This window comes from Gymnodraco acuticeps, unplaced genomic scaffold (genome assembly GCF_902827175.1).
Source record: "Gymnodraco acuticeps unplaced genomic scaffold, fGymAcu1.1, whole genome shotgun sequence".
NCBI classification, from domain to species: Eukaryota; Metazoa; Chordata; class Actinopteri; order Perciformes; family Bathydraconidae; genus Gymnodraco; species Gymnodraco acuticeps.
The window spans coordinates 2,490,434-2,510,138 of record NW_022990270.1 but is presented as its reverse complement, the minus strand read 5'-3'; the positions used below and the strand labels follow the sequence as shown (position 1 = coordinate 2,510,138).

General features: G+C 40.3%; 1 protein-coding gene and 2 pseudogenes across 3 annotated transcripts; all 3 read left to right on the top strand.

Annotated features, from left to right (window-relative positions):
- Positions 1 to 1,628: 1,628 nt before the first annotated feature.
- On the top strand, positions 1,629 to 6,141 carry LOC117549183 (annotated as a pseudogene).
- Positions 6,142 to 6,786: 645 nt separating this feature from the next.
- On the top strand, positions 6,787 to 13,220 carry LOC117549158 (UDP-glucuronosyltransferase 2C1-like). Of its 3 annotated transcripts, none has more exons than XM_034220806.1 (3): positions 6,787 to 6,915; positions 7,485 to 8,390; positions 12,309 to 13,220. In XM_034220806.1, exons 2-3 carry the CDS (start codon positions 7,485 to 7,487, stop codon positions 12,981 to 12,983), a joined length of 1,581 nt encoding a protein of 526 aa, XP_034076697.1. In that variant the 5' UTR covers positions 6,787 to 6,915; the 3' UTR covers positions 12,984 to 13,220. The 3 variants fall into 3 exon arrangements, with proteins under 3 accessions (XP_034076697.1, XP_034076696.1, XP_034076698.1); XM_034220805.1 differs by having other exon boundaries at positions 7,485 to 8,835; positions 12,751 to 13,220; XM_034220807.1 differs by lacking the exons at positions 6,787 to 6,915; positions 7,485 to 8,390 and adding an exon at positions 10,889 to 10,956 and having other exon boundaries at positions 11,408 to 13,220.
- A 3,178-nt stretch (positions 13,221 to 16,398) lies between these two features.
- LOC117549159 lies at positions 16,399 to 19,635 on the top strand (annotated as a pseudogene).
- The last annotated feature ends 70 nt before the right edge of the window (positions 19,636 to 19,705 follow it).

Genomic DNA, 19,705 nt, shown 5'->3' with positions numbered 1-19,705 from the left:
TGTTATTATGTGCTCATAAAACACGTTGCCATTACTTCTGCATTTCTTTTTGATTAATTGAAATGTAATTGACCAGTGGCGAGCCGTGACTTTTATACCTATTTATATATATATAATATACATGGTCAAAAAGGCCAGCAAGGCTACAGTTATACAGTATAATTAGGTCCTAAAGTCTTTAATGATGAGACTCCTGCTTCGACGAAATAAAGATAATTCCATGATAATTTGTCCCTGAAGTAACCTATGCATATTTTCTTTAGAGGTTGTGTAATAAAACAATCGTGTTGCATCAATAAGCTCCCTTTAAACTATTGCATGCAGGGATGCAAAACTGTGCATTCAAACCAAAAAACCTTTCGATACATACTATAAATTAGATAATGCTTTAAACACATCCATAGATCCAATCAACCATCTTCTTTTCAAAATCCAGGTCGCAGATAGAAGTTCCAGCAAGGGTTTATGCAGTCTATGCTTTAAATGCAGGTAAAGATGGCAATCCAGGTGATGAGCTGCAGCTGAGGAGGAGGAGAGGTGGGAATCCAAATGTAGGTCAGCCACGCCCAGCCGGGGAGATGGAAAAAGGGAGGCAGTACAGTGGATCCTCTCTAAAAAAAACACATGCGAACCAGAGGCCTACACTACAAAGTAGTGCTGCGTACCTGGACTCACATTCAGGTTCAGGTCCGGACTCAAGTCCAGAGGTTCAGGTTCAGGTCCGGACTTATAAGTCCGGACCTGAACCCATGGCTTGTGTCAAGTTGTGTGAGTAACTAAAGTGAACTTATTGTGAGCTAATTATCAATTGAAAATTAACTCATAATCAACTCAAATTCAAACTCGTCAGGTTTATTGTGCTCCCTTCCAACTTGTGTCTACATTTCTCTACAAAGTACAAATGTAAAAAAAACAATGACTTATGACAGTAACTACAGTGAACTACTACAAAGTTAAAACTAAATCCCTAAAACGTTGCTGAAAGGTAGAGTGTAGAGTAGACTATACGCATTACACTGTTACACACCTACTATATAGTATAGGCTACACTGTAGTGACTGCACAGTCAGAGTGTACTGTACTGTCTGTACACCATGTATTTTCTACAACTCTACATGTGTACATTATACAGTACATACTACATACATAATGATGTACTTACATACTGTTAGAAATTAAAATCAATGTTGATATGGCGTAATTTTGAATTAAATACACTATTTAATTTAAATCAGTTTTATTCTGAAAAAACCGGAAGTTCACACTATTAACTTAATACTTTTATTCTGAAAATTCGTCACTTCCGGTTATCATTAGCATGTGGCGAAATGCTACGTTTTCAAACCGTGAATCGAAGGTGAAATGACATGTGATGTTGTACACTGAGCACACTGGGATTAGCATTTATTGAGGCTGAATAACGTTTATCAGGGAATGTTTAAATAACCACAGACACCAGAATATACGTAAGTGCTAGTTTTTTTGCGAGTCCAAGTACCGGTTCCCGACGTTCCGGTTTTAACCGGACTTGAACCGAAACTTTTTACAAGTCCAGTACCGGTTCGGCGTACCGGTACGCAGCACTACTACGAAGCATGATTTAGGCAGGTTATAACCTGCTCCGGAGCATGTTCTCGATAAGAGATAAACTCTGTGACCTTTCAGAGCTCGGTGCACGGAGTTTGAGGCCATGAAGTAGGCTAATATTACAGGATAAAGGAACAACTGTTTAAACTACCGTATGCAGGAAAGACAGCTGGTAAAAAAATCGCCGATTGTGTGAACATGTAAATTAATAGCATATCACTGCCCATCTTCAGAACTGTCTACTCATTACATTTGCGGTGAGCAAACTGACTTAAATCTGCCACAACATAAGTAACCGAAGCAAAGTAACTCATAGTTAACTTACAGTGCCGCAAACTGTATGCATAAGTGTTTTAAACAACACATTTAGTTGAGGAAAAACTCAAATGTAATTTAAGTCAGATCCACTTGTGTATTGGGGGCAGTGTGGTGACACGTTATTGGACATAATTCACCTCTCGTATTGTGTTGCCACACGGACCCTTTAGTGGGAACACCTGTAGCGTTAGCTTCCATTCCTGCTAGCTCATCAAGCAGAGCAGTTGATGTGATAACCTCTCTGTTATTAATGGCTAATACAGATTAGAACTCTGTTCTTAATACACCGCCTCCGACTCCCTTTTCCCGGCACTACACTGGTGACCCTGACTTTTCCGAGAAAGTTTCCGGGAAATTAACTAGCATGGCTGAACGCGATGTGTTCGTAAAGCTGCCGGAATTCTGGGAGCACGCCGCGGAGGCATGGTTCGCACATGTGGAGGCGCACTTCGCCTGCCGACAGGTCCGTGACGGGGACCTGAAATACTACCATGTTGTAGCAGCGCTGGGCAGCTCTGCGTCGTCCAGGTTGGTGGGATTCATCGCAGCCCCCCCACATCATGGCAAATATGAGGCGATTAAGGCCCTTCTCCTTAACCAGTTAAGCCCTGAGCCTGTTTTTCAGGTTTCAGGCTCGAAAATGCCACTAACACAACAAATGATATATCTTCACTTCTAAAAGGGGTAAATTAATAATTATTTTTCTCAAAGCAAGGTTACATCTGTGAGTTGGATGTAGAAGTGTCAGAATCAATATAGATGTTTTTATTTTAAAGTAAATTCAGATGGAACATAGTAAAAACATGTAAATTCTAATGTCCACCTAAAAAAAAAACTTTACTTATCGTGAAAACCACCCTTGCATGATGGGTTAGTAGACTAAAAGCTTTAGGAATCCAAACTATAACATATAATAAGTACCCTGTATCAAGATTGATGCAAAACAAGTGAAATTTGACCTTTTTAGAGATATTTAGAAAAATAAAGTCTAAGCGGACTCACCTCTGGCTAATTTGGGAACCATCGGTTCCATTTGAACTTTTTCACTGTAAAAATCATTTTATTACTTTGAATTATCACTATAGGTATTCATTCCATCCAAATACAACTGTTGTGAAAAATAAATAAAATAAAGCCTCTGAATTAGCCCCGAGCGAAAAATGCTAACCTATTACAGCACCGAAAATCACTCCTCGCTCCCTTATTACTTATCCTAGCTGCACATCCAACACATTGTTTATGATCGCAAGGAGACACAGAATCTAACGGTGCCCACCTGAACAGCCCAACACTGAAAGATACAAACTCGCGACGTTATCAACAAAAACGTACATCAAAACAAATGGCGCTAGCGCTAATGCGCTAGGCTAACAATTACTTACCTTCCTCGTTGTCTGGTCTAAACTGGTCTTCAATGGCATTAAAACGATAAAAACGATGATGTAGTTAATCCATAGATTAATATCCAATGGGGCTGTGTCCCCTTTGAAATGTTCTGATAATCTATAAGCAATACAACTGCAATTCCGTTATCTGCTGTCCGCTCTGTGCTCCGTGCGCTCTGGGTCCTGCTGCATTTCCTGCTTCGTTACGTTGTAAACAATAAATGAAGTCGGCTGCGTAATGTACTTAAGCTGGCTGCCATTCTTTATAATTTACGCAGGACCATATCTCTGGAACCCATTGGTCGATTCGTGTGATTTACACCTTTTTCTTAACCATCAGAACCATTAGAATCGATGGGCAGTTCCCAAATCTACGTAAACATTACCATAGCGGACGTAATAGAGAAGCAAACGAAGCATATCTGAAAGTGCAAGCCTGGACGGCAATACTTTATACCGAGTATATTGCCATAAATATGATGATTGATTATCAGTAAAAAATTATACGTGACACAAAGACATTGGATTAACCTTGAGATGCGTTTTTATTCCGTTGAACACAACTTTTGATCACAAATCAAAAAAGGTAAGACGTAATTATTGTAATATTTTTGAAACCGGATGTTGTTTACTTTCTCTTTTCTGGCTGATAGCTCCAGGAATTCGAGGTCGGACAGTGATGACATTACATGTGTGGAATCTGTGGAGTCTCAGCTTTAAATCGTATATCTTGTTTGTGCAGTTAAGATAGTAATAAGGGCATTTCTACCGTGTGTTGTGTGTAAAAAAGCGTTAGCATTAGTTAGCATTTTTTCGCTCAATGCTAATTCAAAGGCTTGGTATTACTCTTGTGTTTTTTTTAGCTAACAATTGTTCTTATTGTCAGTTAGCGGAGTTTCTTACCTTTAAAAGGGTATGAAACATTAATAGTTTCATAAATGTTAAGAAGCCCTGAGACATGTGAGAAAAAAAAAACGGTGGGAGGGGTCCACTGGGGGGACCTTCGGGCTTAACTGGTTAAGACATTTAGCTTATCTGCTAAGGAGAGGGCTCACCAGTTACTTGACATTCAAGGCCTAGGAGACAGCAAGCCATCTCAGCTAATGGAGAAAATGCTAAATCTGCTAGGGGGGGAGGATCCCCGGATTTTATTCACCGAGATTTTCCTGCGTCACTTGCCTCCCCGGGTACAGACGGCGCTGGCCAACACGCCTGTCACGGAGCCCCGTGCTTTGGCTGAGGAAGCGGATCGTTTTTTCCTGGCTACACAACAGCCCGGTGCAGAGACGTTAGCCGCGACGTTGCGTTCTAGCAAAAGCTGGTACATCAAGGAAAAATCCTCTTATTACAATACTTATACAGTTCAAGTGGAGAGGAGTCTTGATCAGTAGTGGGTTAAAAAAATCATGTCTGAGGCCATGAAATTTGAAAGGGGGGCTATTCCCTTGACAAGTTTTCTCAACACGGCCGTAGGAATGATAGGCATGTTTGTGGATTCTCATGCCATGATGGGTGAATTAGTATCAGCAATGTTAGACAACAAAGAGTTAATGCGAATCCTACAGGACAGCAAGTTTGACCTGGTACTCACCGATCCCTGCGGGTGCCATGGGGTCATTATGGCAAAATATCTAAACCTTCCTTTGGTTTATAATGTTCGTTGGCTAATGGCTGGAGAAGTTCATCTTGCTATTGCTCCTTCACCTTTATCATATGTCCCTATAACAGGATCTGGACACACTGATAAGATGACCTTTCTTCAGAGAGTTAAAAATGTTTTAATGCAACTAATCAACCTCATACAAAATCAAGTGGTGGTGAAGCTAGTATACCAGAAACTGTGACAAATATCTTGGGTCCGATATTGACTTCAACCAGTTAATGCTTGATGCAGACATTTGGCTGATGAGAGTGGACTTTGTGTTTGAGTTCCCTCGTCCCACCATGCCTAATGTTGTCTATATTGGAGGGTTCCAGTGCAAACCAGCAAAACCTCTCCCTGAGCACCTGGAGGGGTTTGTGCAGAGTTCTGGAGACCATGGGGTCATCATCATGTCTCTGGGGACCTTTGTAAGTGAACTTCCCTCTGATATGGCAAATGAGATCGCTGCAACTTTTGCTAAATTACCCCAGAAAGTCATCTGGAGATATAAAGGTGACAGACCAGCCACTCTGGGCAACAACACTTTAATGGTAGACTGGATGCCTCAGAATGACCTTTTAGGACATCCCAAGATAAAACTGTTTGTGGCTCACGGAGGAACCAATGGAGTCCAAGAGGCTATTTATCACAGTGTCCCAGTTGTGGGTTTGCCCCTGTTTTTCGACCAATTTGACAACCTCCTGCGTCTAAAGGAGAGAGGCGCGGCTAAACTTCTTACCATTCAAACCGTGGACAAAGACAACAACTTTCAGGATGCCATCCAGGAAGTCCTGAATGAGCCCTCCTACAGGTTGAACATGCAGAGACTCTCCAGGCTGCACAGAGATCAGCCGATGAAGCCGCTGGACACCGCCCTCTTCTGGATAGAGTTTGTCATGAGACACAAAGGTGCAGCTCACCTGAGAACAGAGTCCTACAGACTGCCCTGGTATTCCTACCACTCTGTAGATGTGGTTTTGTTCCTGGCTGGAGCTGTGCTGCTCGTGCTGTTTACTTTTGTGTTTTTCATCAGGTGTTTGTGCACTAAAATATGTAGGTCCAAAATGAAACGTGATTAAGCATTCAATGGATATACATTGTGCACACTGAATAAAAAAATTGTATCAACATGAACAGTAGACTGAAGAAAATAATGATTAACACTCAGTAAGTGTAATAACTCGGGTACATTTAGGTTGTCCTTTCAAAGAATAGCAATCATATTAAAAGACTGAATTGGATCAAAGCTTAAGTCTATTAATATTAACACTTTATAAATTATATTTAATTGAATTTATATTTTGTAAACTTCCCCTCTGTGTGCAAATAAAGGTATTCTGATGCTGATGTGCGGCCTGTTGTCTTTATTCTTCACCAAGTAACAGCATTATAGTGACCAGACTTCTTCTTATTCTGTGTTTGGCTGGTCTAAGAGGTCCCAGGTAAGATCTATAATAGTGGTGGTCTAATGGATAGTGAGGTGGCCTGAAGATCGGAAGGTTGTGAGTTCAAATCCCGCCAGGAACACCACCACTAGTGTGCCCTTGAGTAAGGCACTTAGTCCTTAGTTACTCCAGGGAGAATGTCCCTGTGATTGGTAATTGTAAGTCGCTTTGGATAAAAGCGTCAGCTAAATGAAATGTAATGTAATGTAGCAATCTATAAAATCCTTAAGGATGATGAATGGCACTTATTAAATCACAGACTTTGGATTTGTTTAGCCTTATAAACTGATATGCCATCTGAAAGATAAGGTCCTGAATATGTGTCTATAGACACGATTTAATCAATCATTAACTTCCTTATCATGGTGTTTGCATGCACATGGTTTTGCCGTTTGCCTTTTATTCGTACCTTCCCCTCAGAACTGCTCACGTCCTGCGTGCACACGTCTGGACTCGCTCAGGTTGGTTCAGTCTGGTGCCAGATTGAGAAGTTCCCAGCCTGGCTTTTTTCCTGTGTAGAATAACATTACAGACAGCGGTAAGAACAAGCACCATGTTTTAAATGTTTACATTTTATATTTGGCTTTTTACTGTATTTAAACAATAGCAGAAGCTAAGCAGTCAATGGGAAATTGTGGTGCTCAAATTCCCTCTGAGGATTGTTATCTTGCTTGTGTGTTTTGTGCAGAACGATTTGCTTCCCATTATTGTTCACTGTCAGTTTCTCAATGACCCTCTGTTATAGTACTTGCAGATATAAGCTAACCTAACCCGTGTGTGTGTTTGCTCACGTTTGTTTCTAATGGAATCAAATAAGATGCATTGCTACTTAACTGTACTTCAGGTATATCGGTCATATAATCCATAAAAAGTCAATTTAAAGGTACATTTAAAGGGATTTGTATTTTAATGGTCATTTAAAAAAACAAAAAAAACATTGAGGTTCCAGTGTAAAATATTGGAGTTAGGTAGAAAATCAGAAACAAGTGTAGGCTATGAAAAAAATATGTTTCCTGCAGCATGGACATTTTGTTTAGTTAAAGTTCAGTATTACAGCTCTGCTGTTCTTATCCTTTATTCATTAGTTGTCCATTGTTTTCATTCCAGATGAGGTTGATCCATTTCTGCAGTGCTTGGCTGCTGCTTGTCTTTATTCCCAGAGGCTGTCATGGAGGAAACATCTTGGTCTTACCCGCTGAGGGTAGCCACTGGATCAACATGGATATTCTACTAGAGGCTTTGCACTCCGGGGGGCACAATATAACTGTTGTGCGTTCTAACAAAAGCTGGTACATCAAGGAAAAATCCTCTTATTACAATACTTATACAGTTCAAGTGGAGAGGAATCTTGATCAGGAGTTCATTACAAAAATCATATTTGACTACATCAAATTTGAAAGGGGGGCTATTCCCTTGACAAGTTTTCTCAACACGGCCGTAGGAATGATAGGCACGATTGTGGATGTTCATTCCACCGTGGGTGAATTAGTATCAGCAATACTAGACGACAAAGAGTTAATGAGAATCCTACAGGACAGCAAGTTTGACCTGGTACTCACCGATCCCAGCTGGGGCCATGGCGTCATTTTGGCCAAATATTTAAACCTTCCTTTGGTTTATAATGTTCGTTGGCTAATAGCTGGAGAGGCTCATCTTGCTATTGCTCCTTCACCTTTATCATATGTCCCTATAACAGGATCTGGACACACTGATCAGATGACCTTTCTTCAGAGAGTTAAAAATGTGTTATTGCAACTAATCAACCTCATACAAAATCAAGTGGTGGTGAAGCTAGTATACCAGAAACTGTGTGACAAATATCTTGGGTCCGATATTGACTTCAACCAGTTAATGCTTGATGCAGACATTTGGCTGATGAGAGTGGACTTTGTGTTTGAGTTCCCTCGTCCCACCATGCCTAATGTTGTCTATATGGGAGGGTTCCAGTGCAAACCAGCAAAACCTCTCCCTGAGCACCTGGAGGAGTTTGTGCAGAGTTCTGGAGAGCATGGGGTCATCATCATGTCTCTGGGGACCTTTGTAAGTGAACTTCCCTCTGATATGGCAAATGAGATCGCTGCAACTTTTGCTAAATTACCCCAGAAAGTCATCTGGAGATATAAAGGTGACAGACCAGCCACTCTGGGCAACAACACTTTAATAGTAGACTGGATGCCTCAGAATGACCTTTTAGGACATCCCAAGATAAAACTGTTTGTGGCTCACGGAGGAACCAATGGAGTCCAAGAGGCTTTGTATCACGGAGTCCCAGTTGTGGGTCTGCCCCTGTTTTTCGACCAATTTGACAACCTCCTGCGTCTAAAGGAGAGAGGCGCAGCTAAACTTCTTACCATTCAAACAGTCGACAAAGACAACAACTTTCAGGATGCCATCCAGGAAGTCCTGAATGAGCCCTCCTACAGGTTGAACATGCAGAGACTCTCCAGGCTGCACAGAGATCAGCCGATGAAGCCGCTGGACACCGCCCTCTTCTGGATAGAGTTTGTCATGAGACACAAAGGTGCAGCTCACCTGAGAACAGAGTCCTACAGACTGCCCTGGTATTCCTACCACTCTGTAGATGTGGTTTTGTTCCTGGCTGGAGTTGTGCTGCTCGTACTGTTCACTTTTGTGTTTTTCATCAGGTGTTTGTGCACTAAAATGTGTAGGTCCAAAATGAAACGTGATTAAGCATTCAATGGATATACATTGTGCACACTGAATACATTTTTTTTATCAACATGAACGGTAGACTGAAGAAAATAATGATTAACACTCAGTAAGTATAATAACTCAGGTACATTTAGGTTGTCCTTTCAAAGTATAGCAATCATATAAAAGACTGAATTGGATCAAAGCACAAGTCTATTAATATTGATACTTTATAAATGATATTTAATTGAATTTATATTTTGTAAATGTCCCCTCTGTGCAAATAAAGGTATTATGATTCTGATGTGCGGCCTGTTGTCTTTATTCTTCACCAAGTAACAGAATTATAGTGACCAGACTTCTTCTTATTCTGTGTTTGGCTGGTCTAAGAGGTCCCAGGTAAGATACATCTATACAGTAAAATCCTTAAGGATGATGAATGGCACTTATTAAATCACAGACTTTGGATTTGTTTAGCCTTATAAACTGATATGCCATCTGAAAGATAAGGTCCTGGATATGTGTCTAGACACGATCTAATCAATCATTAACTTCCTTATCATGGTGTTTGCATGCACATGGTTGTCCGTTTGCCAAATCAGTGCCTGGCTTTTATTATAGATCCAAAGCTCAACATCATCTAAGGCAGGGGTGTCAAACTCAAATACACAGTGGGCCAAAATTATAAAATGGGTACTAGTCGAGGGCCGGACTGGTTCAATGTTTATTGCAAAACGTATTGAATGAAAATGAGCTTATTGAACATATTAAACATGGAACTAACAAAGCTTAAATGATTGTCTATAAAAACAACATTAAACATTAAATAATCAGTTGCATTGATTTCTTATGGCTCTATCTGCAGCTTTTCCGGAGTCACTTCTTATGATTAAATGTTTCCACAGGCCAACAACAGCTTCAACAAAACTATTTCCCTCAAAGACAAAACCAAACATGCCCTGTTGTCTCAAGAAACAAAGTGCAGAAGGAAACATCCATTGAAACTCAGTTTGCTGCTCTGTGATGTTAGTTCAAGCCAGATACTTGGCATCTCATCTTGGGTGCAAGTTCATCAATGTTTGGGCTCAGGCTCTGAGCTGAGGAAACCGTCAGGATTGAGTGAAGGTGTGCGTGCAATATACCGGCGGGCCAGATTGAATAGTAATTAGAAATGATCCTGCGGGCCGAAATTAAATCCACCACGGACCTGATTTGGCCCCCGGGCCTTGGGTTTAACACATGTGATCTAAGGTCAACGTGTTGTCACTGTTTTAAACTTAAAAATGCTGAATGAGTTATATTCATCTATATTAGTTGTACAACTTGTTGATGTTGTTTTGTAGTTTTTGTTTATTCTAAGTCTAATATAATGCAGGAACATTTTAATTTTCCATCCAACTCACTTGACCTGCTGAAAGGGTTTTTGATATAAATGTGATAAGGAAATGATATAAATGAGGATGTGTTGATACCTTTACCAGCCAGCAGGGGGTGAAATTCCACCATTTGCTGCTTTCACAGAGAGATGAGCTATTTTAAAATGTGAGATTTTTCAAAGAACAAGACAAGACTCACCTGAGCATTTTAAGCCACATAACAAATCCATTATTAAAACATGTGGCTGTAGATTTATTCTGTTATCCACTGTAATAAGACAAACCATGTTAATGTTTTTACAATCTCAACCTTTTATTTAACTCAACAGTGGAAACACAGCATTATAATGATCCTGTTTTAATGTTATTTTGTCTTCCAGTCATGTAGTTGTGTAACTGCTATTTCATTACACTTTCTTATCACCTGTGTGGCTTACGACATGACATTGCCGTACCAAAGTCCTACTTTGCTTGGAACCTGTAAGAAGAAGCACATACTCTTCTCTCCGGCAAGGGATAACATTGCAAAGTATACATTGGACACAAAAAAGGTAACATGTCCATGTGTTTAGCATTGTATTTTATAATAAATGTCTGATAGCTTCCCATTTTAACTATACAGGGATTTTACAAAAGTCATTAACTGGCATGCAATGTACATGTTCTGGTTGTCTCTGTAGTTTAGTTTCTCTTTGTTGTACAGGACTCACTATTTAGATCGTAATGTATATAAATGTGAAAACGGATATAATGCATAATACATCAACGCATCAATTAGATTACAATTCAAATGTAAATACTTTCTTTATTTTTGTTTTTAATCCTGCATTTGATTTTCTATCATCAAAGTATCTGCAGCAGGTGACAGAGTATTCTATTGTAAAAACCTTTAATGTAATATAATGTGAACAATTACAACTTTTAAAGGTAGATACAATGTTAATAAAAACACTATGAAATGATGCATATATACAATTAAATTATGGTTCCTCCCAACTTTAGACCAAAAATGAACCAGCTCTGGATCACTCTCTTGTTGCTCTGCCCAGCTGTGATTTACGGAGGTAAAGTTCTTGTCTTCCCATTGGACGGGAGCCACTGGGTGAACATGAAAGTCATCATTGAGGAACTCCATGCAAGGGGCCACCAAGTAACGGTTGTGAGATCAAGAGACAGCTGGTACATCAAGGAAACATCCCCATTGTATACTTCAATTACACTCGAATCAGATTCTGGATTTGGTGAAGACTTTGCAAAAACCTTCGTGGTCCAGTTGCTGGAAATACAGAGAGCAGGGAAGTCTGCCTGGACACGTTTCAAACTGGAAATGCAACTAGCACAAATGGCCTCAGCGCTGCATGTGAACACGGCCACAATGCTTGAGCAGCTTTTTGAAAACAAAGATCTGATACAGTCGCTGAAGGATGCCAAATATGACCTTGTCCTTGCTGACCCTGCTATACCAGGGGGGGTCCTGCTGGCCCACTACCTTAAGCTGCCTCTCGTTTTCAATGTCAGATGGACAAGTCAAGGTGAAGGCCACTTTTCAATCGCACCCACTCCTCTCTCTTATGTTCCATTGACAGGGACTGTGCTTTCAGATAAAATGAACTTTCTTGAAAGAGTTCTTAACGTAATCGTTTTTGGTTTCACAGAATATCAAATTGCATACTATGTTCTACCATATTATGTTGACCTGATTGATAAATATTTAGGTCCAGACGCAGACTTTTTATCTCTATTTCAAGCTGCAGACATTTGGCTGATGAGAGTGGACTTTGTGTTTGAGTTCCCTCGTCCCACCATGCCTAATGTTGTCTATATGGGAGGGTTCCAGTGCAAACCAGCAAAACCTCTCCCTGAGCACCTGGAGGAGTTTGTGCAGAGTTCTGGAGAGCATGGGGTCATCATCATGTCTCTGGGGACTTTGATTGGAGAGCTTCCCCACGACCTCGCTGATGAGATCGCTGCAGCGTTTGCTAAATTACCCCAGAAAGTCATCTGGAGATATATAGGTGAGAGACCAGTGACTCTAGGCAATAACACTCTGCTAGTAGACTGGATGCCTCAGAATGACCTTTTAGGACATCCCAAGACAAAACTATTCGTGGCTCACGGAGGAACCAATGGAGTCCAAGAGGCTTTGTATCACGGAGTTCCTATCGTAGGACTTCCATTGATTTTTGATCAGCCTGATAATCTACATAGAATAGAAGTAAGAGGAGCCGGGAAGATTGTTGATATTTTTAGCATGACTGGAGACATCTTCTATCAAGGTATCCAGGACGTCCTGAATGAGCCCTCCTACAGGTTGAACATGCAGAGACTCTCCAGGCTGCACAGAGATCAGCCGATGAAGCCGCTGGACACCGCCCTCTTCTGGATAGAGTTTGTCATGAGACACAAAGGTGCAGCTCACCTGAGAACAGAGTCCTACAGACTGCCCTGGTATTCCTACCACTCTGTTGATGTGGTTTTGTTCCTGGCTGGAGCTGTGCTGCTCGTGCTGTTCACTTTTGTGTTTTTCATCAGGTGTTTGTGCACTAAAATATGTAGATCTAAAGTGAAACGTGAGTAAGCATTCAAGGGATACACACTGCCCACATTGATTAAGAATAAAGTATCGTAAATTGATTTTGGGATTAGTATTATAGACGGATACGATTTGTTTGTCAACCCATTTGTGGAACCTTTGACATTATGTTGTGTTATTTTAATTAGTTTGATCATATTTCATGATAGAAGTTGAGAACTTTTTCAGAACTAACACTATGAATAAAATACTTGAAATACATGTCAAATGAGATACATTTCACTGATCAAAGTCCGGTTATTTATGATCTAACCTTTGTCAAAGGGCATTTTCAGGAGTAGCTATATGTAGCTCTGTGATGGCCACAGCCACACAGGGTAAACCAACTACACTGCATCCTCATCTTCAGTAGTTTTGCTTCAGTGCAGCTACAATAAAACATGCCAATTAACACCACACATTTGCTCTAGATGGTAAACTCTTTATTTGATTGTAATCTGACATTACTTCAAACATTTTAGCACAGCTAATACACAAGTATTTGTTTGTATTAATTACATTCTTTGTCTCTTGAGTTACCATGTCCATTGGGGGAGGTTACTTCCTGGTTCAGCAAAGGGCGTGGCCGAGCGCTGAGGGCTCATAAATACTGCAAGGAGCCAATTGGGACAGATTGGGACAAACCACCTGCTTCCATGTCAAAGGGGGGATTTGGGTTTTGTCAGTGTCCTTTGCGTATGATGTGACTATTAATTATCCCTTGGGTTCAACTTGGTTTGGCCGAGCCCCTATATAGGTTCCTTGGTTTTTCATTGTAGGGGGGTCAGTTTTGTTGAGTTAACACCTGTTATGTGCCTTTGAGGTATTTTCTGTTGACCTCTTTTATAGGCCTAGTTATTATATGATGTTCTTGTGGACTTTTGGTTTAAATAAAAACCCTAGTTTATTTAAACCACTCCTGTGTCCTGTTGCCTTACTGCTTGGTCCCTGACAAGCTCTATAAACATTAACATGTCAGTAAAAGAGATTCACAGGATTTGATTGTTCAGGTCTGATTTATCCTGGAGAAAATAATATATGTATTTAGAGTAATTCATTTCCTCGTGTTGGCTCTGTGTTGTGGGACCTTATTAAACCTCCAACCACCAGGCGGAGCATCTATATTTGACACTACTGATGTAGATGCACATGAGAAGGACATTTCAATCAGCTTCAGGTGTTTCTGCTTTGTGTCATGTGACAACAGTTTTTCTAATGTGCTCCTGCCATAATAAGCCATTGCCTTTGTTTCGGGGTAAGTACCTTTTGTGTAACATTAGAGTAGCAATGATGTGACAATGGTGAGCTGTGAAGAACCTGTGTTTGTTTATCTTCAAACTGGTTATTTATTGAAAGCATAAATCCCTCTCACAGTAATGGCCTTTTTGGAGGGCAAGTACTACACTTTGTCCTACCTGTTTTTCATTATACTATGTTTAACTTCCTTGAGTTATCATGTTTCCCAAGAGGTGGAGTCTCTACCTGAAGGCTGTGCACAGATCTATGTGGATACTATGGCTTTTATTACTCAAGATGAAGTCATGTTCGGTCAAAGTGTTTTGTGTTATCCTTTTAACCTAAACGGAGTATTCAGCGTGAGCTCTATTCATGTTCATTAGTTTAAGAGCTTGGTAACAATATCTTGTAGTTTGAGCGAATATCCCTTTAAGAGACGATCACTTAATGTTGTTTGGTTTAACAGAACTGTTGTTATGGGTGAGGCAAAGCAAAGCAAAGCAGGAAGTGTTTCTCAGTCTGACAAGTTTGAATACAGGCATGCACAGTCCTGCCTCAACAATATGAAGCAGCAGTTGAGCAAAGCATGTCTTTCGCTTCTTGCTCAAACAGATGAAAGGTAACACGTTAAGTTTTTGCCTGGCTTTTTGAGAGATAAACTTCAAAATGATTACTCTTTCGATGTCCTTACATTTGAGGATTATACAAATTAGATGATGTATATAATGAAATGTGCCAAAGTAGTTTTGATATACTGTATAATGCATTCAGTATGTTTATGATGATACAGTTTCCTCATTTTACAATCTAAATTATTAGCATTGAACTGACACTCACTGCATAGTGAGGTGTCTGTATACATGTTTTTTGCACAACATTTAAATTATACTGTATGGCTACAAATATAAAATCAAATGTTATTTAGGTGCACACATATTTCAGCATGAATAAACAGATTTTTTTTAGATTTTTTTGTATCTTATTGATATCCTGAGTTGTTACATTTAAGATCCCACTGCATCTTAAAACTAATATGAGGCACTGCCTGTGTTAAAGGTACTTGTATGAAGTAGACAACATATGTGTTAGATGAATATGAATAACACGGTAACATTTTCCTGTTGACTGCACCACAGCTCTGGATTATTGCACCATGATGACTAAATTCCCCGGGTAAGGGACAAGAGTCTATGCAGCAACTATCATGTGGGCGGGACAGAATGAAGCAGGAAGTGTTTTATAGCCACACTGGTTTGTCCTCAAACTGTGTGTTTGGATCTTATCTGTCAGGAGACTTTGTTTACATGAGTGCCTGAAAGGATCTTCACATTTAAAGATTGTTAGCGGTTTATGCGAGCAGAGTAAGTGACCTTTGTACATAGAGGGTTGTAGCAGTTGTTCCGTACTGAAAGGGAAATATTGTTTTTCTAGCTAATGTTATTGAATCAAGTCTATTGTTAAAAGAATAGACATTTGATCATAAGGAAATAGGTGCATGAGATGTGTTGCACAGAGATTATATGGTGTATTAGATAGACGCCGATTCATATCCATTCCTTTATGCAGACTGTTCCACAGTTTCTGCTCAGGGAGACGCACGTGAGGCTCTTGGCAGCGTACAGCACTCTAATTTCCTGACAGAGGCTCCATGTGCCATATCCACATGAGGGCTGTCATAAGGAATTTTTCCCACACAAAAGAAAGACCATTGAAAGGAACCTCATTGTAGCTCTCTATTGTGAGCATCCTTGTATATCATCTGTCTTTGTGCACACATTTCCTGGACAACTTGAGTAACCACTTTTCTTTCTGTACTACTTTCAGAGTGCACTGTTTGAGAAGATTTGAAGATGTTTTTGTCCTTGGCTTCCGTCATCTCTCTTTTGGCTGTCATTATTCCTGCTGCCCATTGTGGGAAAGTCCTGGTGTTTCCGCATGACGGCAGCCACTGGGTGAACATGAGGGTCCTTGTTGAGGAGCTGCACTCAAGAGGACACACTGTGACTGTCATCCGGCCTGCAGACAGCTGGTACATCAGTGATACGTCTCCAAATTACAATACTGTCACAGTGGATATGGACGGTGGTGCGGATGAAGATTTTTTCCGCCTATTTGTCTCTGAAGTCATTAGAATTAAACGAAGCAAGGGATCTGCATGGAGACGTTTTGCCTTAGACATGGAGTTAAAAGACAAGTTCTTTGAACTACACAAGAAAATCTGTGAAATGGTCATTCACCTATTTGACAATAAAGACGTAATGAATTCCATTCAAGACGCCAAGTACGATGTGGTTTTGACTGACCCTGCAAACGGAGGAGGAGTAATGCTGGCTCACTATCTCAGATTACCGCTAGTCTTTAATGCTCGATGGACTGTTCATGGTGAAGCCCATTTTGCAATCGCACCCTCCCCGCTTTCATACGTTCCCCTTCCACCGTCAGAATTATCAGATAAAATGACTTTCTTGAGAGGGTCAAAAACATTGTCTTTTACACCATGAGGATGCCATTTGTACAAACAGGGTAGTTGGGCCGCATTATTCTGCATTGGCAAGAGCCGCTACTTTGGCCCCGATGTGGATTACTTCTCTCTATTTCAAGCTGGCAGACCTGTGGCTGATGAGAGTGGACTTTGGTGTTTGAGTTCCCTCGTCCACACATGCCTAATGTTGTCTATATTGGAGGGTTCCAGTGCCAACCAGCAAAACCTCTCCCTGAACACCTGGAGGAGTTTGTGCAGAGTTTCTGGAGAGCATGGGGTCTCATCATGTCTCTGGGGACTTTGATTGGAGAGCCTTCCCGCACGACCTCGCTGATGAGATCGCTGCAGCGTTTGCTAAATTACCCCAGAAAGTCATCTGGAGATATAAAGGTGAGAGACCAGCGACTCTGGGCAACAACACTCTGCTAGTAGACTGGATGCCTCAGAATGACCTTTTAGGACATCCAAATATGAAACTATTTGTCAGTCATGGAGGAACCAATGGCATATATGAAGGCCCATATATCATGGCGTTCCCTATTGTAGGCATTCCAATTGTGTTTGATCAAGCCGACAACCTCTCCAGACTGAGAGCGAAAGGCGTTGCAAAGGTTATGGTCGTTTCCGAATTGGACAGCAAAACATTTCAGGATGCCATCCAGGAAGTCCTGAATGAGCCCTCCTACAGGTTGAACATGCAGAGACTCTCCAGGCTGCACAGAGATCAGCCGATGAAGCCGCTGGACACCGCCCTCTTCTGGATAGAGTTTGTCATGAGACACAAAGGGGCAGCTCACCTGAGAACAGAGTCCTACAGACTGCCCTGGTATTCCTACCACTCTGTAGATGTGGTTTTGTTCCTGGCTGGAGCTGTGCTGCTCGTGCTGTTCACTTCATTCTTTGTCATCAGGTGTTTGTGCACTAAAATGTGTAAATCTAAAGTGAAACGGGACTGAACATTCACTCGAAAGACATTGTGCGTATTTTGGAGAATACTACATATGAAAATAGAGACGTAGACTGCCCTTGTTTTTATACCACTCTGTAAATGTGATGCTCTTTTTGAAAAAAAATTAAGGTAGCAAACATGAAATCTGAACAAATCAAATAATGTTTTCCGAGCCATTTTTACTGTTATGTAACCATAACAAAAGAATAACATTTCTGTTCTAATTCAAGAAAAGCTAACACACATTTATAAACCAGTGCTTTATACACCTTTATTGTATCAGCAAAGAAGAACCCGTGCTGAATGTTGAGGGCTGTTTATCTTTAGATTTCACCAAAATGCTCCCATTATTGTTTAGAAACTGTCATGTCATAACATTAAGCATTTCATTATTTCGAAAAAAAAACTTTAACGTTTTAGGAGAAATGTTTTCAAACTATGTGGATACTGTTCATGAGTTTATCTTTTTTAATTAACTCACAATGCTCTGGCTTGCTGTCTCTAAGCACCACCAGGCTTTTCGTATTAAATCATTAAACCATTCTGCAACATTACGCTTAAGATTTTCCTTATGCTTAAATCCTTTATTTAAACGAACCCTCAATATGTTGTTACCTGCACAATATTTGTTTTGATAGCTAAATCTTGCTTCATACCACATTGGGTTACATTCATTCCAGTGTTGATGAGGAACCTCTTTCATTTTAGTCGGATGTTCTGTGTTAAGAATGATTTTTTTATTTCAAATGGATGTAAACAACATATTGAAAATAAGTTATTTTGAATGGCTATTTTCTACAGGATTTCTCCTAACTTTTGGCTGGGGTGACATGTACACTATTAAAGACCCTACATTTGACTTTTGATATTGCTAAAAACACAATTGTGATGAATAAACGAATCAGTTCAATTCCTAATGTACCCTTCATTCCAATATCATTATCATTGCCATTACCGAAAGCTTTATCTTAACTTGACGTAAGAGAAACACTTGATACTTGGTAATGAAGAGGAGATGTTTACTATAGCATTACACAAAGCATTCAGATGGGTTACCACATGTTTAAAGTCAATGTCATTATCAGTGTAAAGGACAGTACGCTAGCTAATCTTTACCTACGGGGTGGAGATGTGGAGATGTCCTTGCCTTTATGTAACAAAGGAACAACTGGTTTTATGAGAAAGCTGTAAGCCGTCTTTGCCAAACGATAGCTGCACATTGATTGTGATTTGTGTATTTTGGACCTGGAACCACTTTAGTAGATGTTTAAATCTCAATGTCCTATTCTCGCTAAAGCTGTCCCTTAATAATTTAATGTTGAACTGCCTCTGGAGACTTTTGAAAGTGAAATCTACGTTACAAAAAAGCACATTTGCCAAATGACCTCTGAAAGTCACACGGGTAATAGGTCTCTCGACACGAACATTAACTTATGCTCATGTAAGAAAGTAGTTTAGGAAAATACTTAAAGAGTCCCTGCCTTGATTTGTTGGTGATGAATATGACGCCCTGTTGTGTGGGGAGGGGAGAGGATAAATACAACAACTTCCTCAAGGCCAAACAGGAAGTCGTGAATAAACCCCTTCCACAGGATGAACATGCAGGGTCTCTCCCGATTTCCACGCTTAATTGGCTTAACTTGCACTTGGGCAATAACAACAATACAAGTCAGAGCTACAGTACTGCTGTATGTGTCGGTTAAGGCAGACATACACATCTCTAGGCGGTTGAGATCTGCCAATAACTCCATCAAACCACAGTCTCGTCTAGAGAAAGGCTTTCATAAGGCAGGAAGCCTGTCGATGTATTTCTCTGTAGATTTCATGCTGTTTCTAGCACGTGTTACACTGGATATTTTTGCTCTTTTTTGTATATAGCGCTTGTTTAATTTGTGTAAGGCATAGAGTGTCTGGCAAGCAATATAAGCTTCAACTTAAAAGGATACTCTAAATGTTACCATGCATTGCTTTGAATAAAAGATAATATTCTGTTCTGTTCCACAGTGTAGTAGTATTTGTGAAATGCACTTGTATTGTGGAAACTGACTGACTCACCACTGT

Bases quoted from the DNA above. Each gene is read 5' to 3' on its own strand.
- LOC117549158 (XM_034220805.1), top strand. From the start codon at position 7,485: ATGAGGTTGATCCATTTCTGCAGTGCTTGGCTGCTGCTTGTCTTTATT. The intron at 8,836-12,750 runs ATCAGCCGATGA...GGCTGCACAGAG, and splicing joins ACTCTCCAGGCTGCACAGAG to ATCAGCCGATGAAGCCGCTG.